This window comes from Lycium barbarum, chromosome 7 (genome assembly GCF_019175385.1).
Source record: "Lycium barbarum isolate Lr01 chromosome 7, ASM1917538v2, whole genome shotgun sequence".
In the NCBI taxonomy this organism is placed as follows: Eukaryota; Viridiplantae; Streptophyta; class Magnoliopsida; order Solanales; family Solanaceae; genus Lycium; species Lycium barbarum.
This window is the reverse complement of record NC_083343.1, coordinates 90481321-90484387: the sequence shown is the minus strand read 5'-3', so window position 1 is coordinate 90484387 and position 3067 is coordinate 90481321. Positions and strand designations below refer to the sequence as shown.

General features: G+C 39.6%; 1 protein-coding gene across 1 annotated transcript; it reads left to right on the top strand.

Moving 5' to 3' along the window:
• Positions 1-324: 324 nt before the first annotated feature.
• On the top strand, positions 325-768 carry LOC132601589 (uncharacterized). The gene has a single exon (XM_060314671.1). The coding sequence runs from the start codon at positions 325-327 to the stop codon at positions 766-768; it is 444 nt and encodes a 147-aa protein (XP_060170654.1).
• The last annotated feature ends 2299 nt before the right edge of the window (positions 769-3067 follow it).

The window sequence follows — 3067 nt, the reverse complement described above, 5'->3', positions numbered from 1 at the left end:
ACTAAGAGAATTTGACATCGTTTACGTAGCACACAAGGAAATCAAAAGACAAGCCCTAGCGGATCTGCTGGCAAAAAGTCCCGTAGATGATGAACTAAAACCATTACGGACTTTCTTCCCAGATGAGGAAGTCATGGCTATGGAAGAAGAGGTGGTGGAACCATATTCCGACCGGAGACTGTTCTTCGATGGAGTAGTCAACTACAAAGGATCAGGCATTGGAGCGGTGTTGATATCGGAGACAGGGAAACACAACCCAATGGTCGCAAAACCCAACTTCAGATGTACCAAGCGAAATACGAAGCATGTATCCTCGGCCTCAGGATGGCATTTGACATGAACATACATGAGTTGTTGGTAATAGGGGACTCTGATTTCCTCATAAATAAAGTAAAAGGGAATTGGGCAACCAAAAATGATAAGATACTTCCATATGTGAATCTGGTAAAAAGATTCTGTGGAAGATTCAAGAGTATTGATTTCAGGCATACTCCAACGGCCCAGAATGAGTTCGCAGATGCATTGGCCACAATAGCGTCTATGATCCAGCACCCTGAGAGTACCCACATTGATCCATTAGAGATCACACTAAGAGAAGAGCAGGCTCACTACACCCATGTAGAGGTCAAGCTAGATGGCCAACCATGGTACGCCGACATTAAGGCCTACCTGGAAAAAGAGGAGTATCCCCTAAATAGTTTAGCAAACCAAAAGAAAACCATCAGGAGATTGGCCAATGATTTCTTCTTGAACAAAGAAGTGCTATAAAAAAAGACCCCTGACCTCGGGTTGATCAAGTGTGTGGATACCGAAGAGGCCACAAAATTGCTGAAAGAGGTGCAAGCAGGGGCATACGAACCCCGCATGAATGGATTCATCATTGCTAAGAAAATCTTGAGGACGGGATATTATTGGATGACCATGGAGCATGACTCCTGTAAATTCGTGTAAAAAGTCCATCAGTGTTAGATACATGGGGATCTGATCAAGGTTCCACCCACAGAATTACACGCGATGAGCTCCCCCTGGCCTTTCATGGCATAGGCAATGGATGTTATAGGACCTATTGAGCCTCCGACCTCTAACGACCATTGTTTCATCTTAGTCGCCATAGATTACTTCACTAAATGGGTGGAGGAAACTTCCCACAAATCAGTGACCAAGAAAGTTATGGCCAACTTCGTCAAAATCAATTTGATATGTCATTTCGGTGTGCCGGAATCCATCATCATAGACAATGGTGCCAATCTAAATAGCCATTTGATGAAAGATATTTGTGAGCAATTCAAAATCACTCACAGGAACTCTACTGCCTATCGGACACAGATGAATGGAGCCGTAGAGGCTACTAACAAGAACATCAAAAGAATTTTGAGAAAAATGGTCAACAACTACAAGAATTGGTACAAGCAGCTGCCTTACGCTCTGTTGGGATACAGAACAACCTGAAGTTCTACTGGGGCAACCCTATACCTCATTGTCTAAGGTACAGAAGCAATCATACCTGCAGAAGTAGAGATCCCTTCGCTCAGTATCATCCAAGAGGCAGAGCTAAAAGATGCAAAATGGGTTAGAAATCATTATGAACAACTGGCCATGATTGAGGAAAAGAGAATGGTGGGAGTGTGCCATGGTTAGCTATACTGATAAAGGATGTCTCAAGCTTTCAACAAGCGGGTCATAACTTGACTTTTCCAGATCAGACAACTCGTACTCAAGAAGGTCTCCCCCACCAAGAGGAATATAAAGCGAAATTTGCACTGAACTAGTAAGGACCATACATGGTGGATACGCTCAAATTACACCTATTAATGGTATAACGCGGACGTTGTCAAATATAGTAACTCAACAAGGTTGGGGTCGAATCCCACAGGGAATATGGTGTGAAAAGGTTACTAAAGTCGTAGGATGCTAAGTTCTAGGTCTAATGTCTTAATCCGATGATTTTGGTAAAAGTTGGTTTTTCTATAACTAATTGCTATTTATTGCTTTGGTAGAAAATTATGGTAAAAGAAACTAAGGTTGTGTCCCCGTTAGATAGAGTGTATGATCATGGTTATTGATATTGATATACTTGTAATGGATCATTGTATGAATGCACTTAACCTCTATGTGAATCTCTATTATTTCCCAATAAATAAAGATTATATCTTTCTATGATTTTCCCAAATATAAGAAAATAACTATGAAGAACGATTAATCATGCCAAGTAAATTCTGCTTATTCCTAAGTGAATTTATTAAATAAAGTTTAAAGCTTTGAGTTCTTGTTAGTCATTCTTACCAACCCTAATTATTTTCCCAAATAAATCAAGGTTTATGGCTTTAATCAATGTTTGCAACCATTAATTAAGAATGAAGAATGAAGAATAACTAAACCCTAATAATCCATTATTTGTATATCAATCACAACCTAATCACAAAACACCCAACATTGGGTTCACAACCCCAGTAAGGGAATTTAGCTACTCATGACAAAGAACAAGAAATAAGAAACTGAAGAATTCATAATTGCTTACTTTGGAAGAAAAGATGAATTGATAATACTTGAATTGATGTTGGAATCTTCAAAAACTAGAGAGTATTTAATGTTCTAAGTCAAGAGACAAAAATATAATAACTGATGTCTATTAAAAACCCTACAATGACTATTTATAGGTTTTGAAAACATAAAAGTTACAGATTTGCACTTAGGTCCCGTCGTTACGAAATACGGTCCGTAAATTGAAATACGGACCGTAAATCACTTTACGACCCAGTCGTCCTTCAGTTGTGATCAAATTCCATCTTTTGAAATACGGACCGTAAAGTGGTTTACAGCCCGTAAACTGCCTGATCGTCTTTCAACTCCCAAAACTCAGACTTTCTGCCAATTGCTCGAATGGTTAAATACGTGTTGGAATACGGACCGTAAACTGAAATACGGTCCGTAAACTGAGCTCGTAAATCACCATCTTCTTAACGTGCCTTTCTGGTTCTGTTATCCTTTAATACGACCATGGAATACGACCCGTATTGTAGAATACGGACCGTAAACCGAGTTTACGACCTGGTTCTGCACTTTCAAT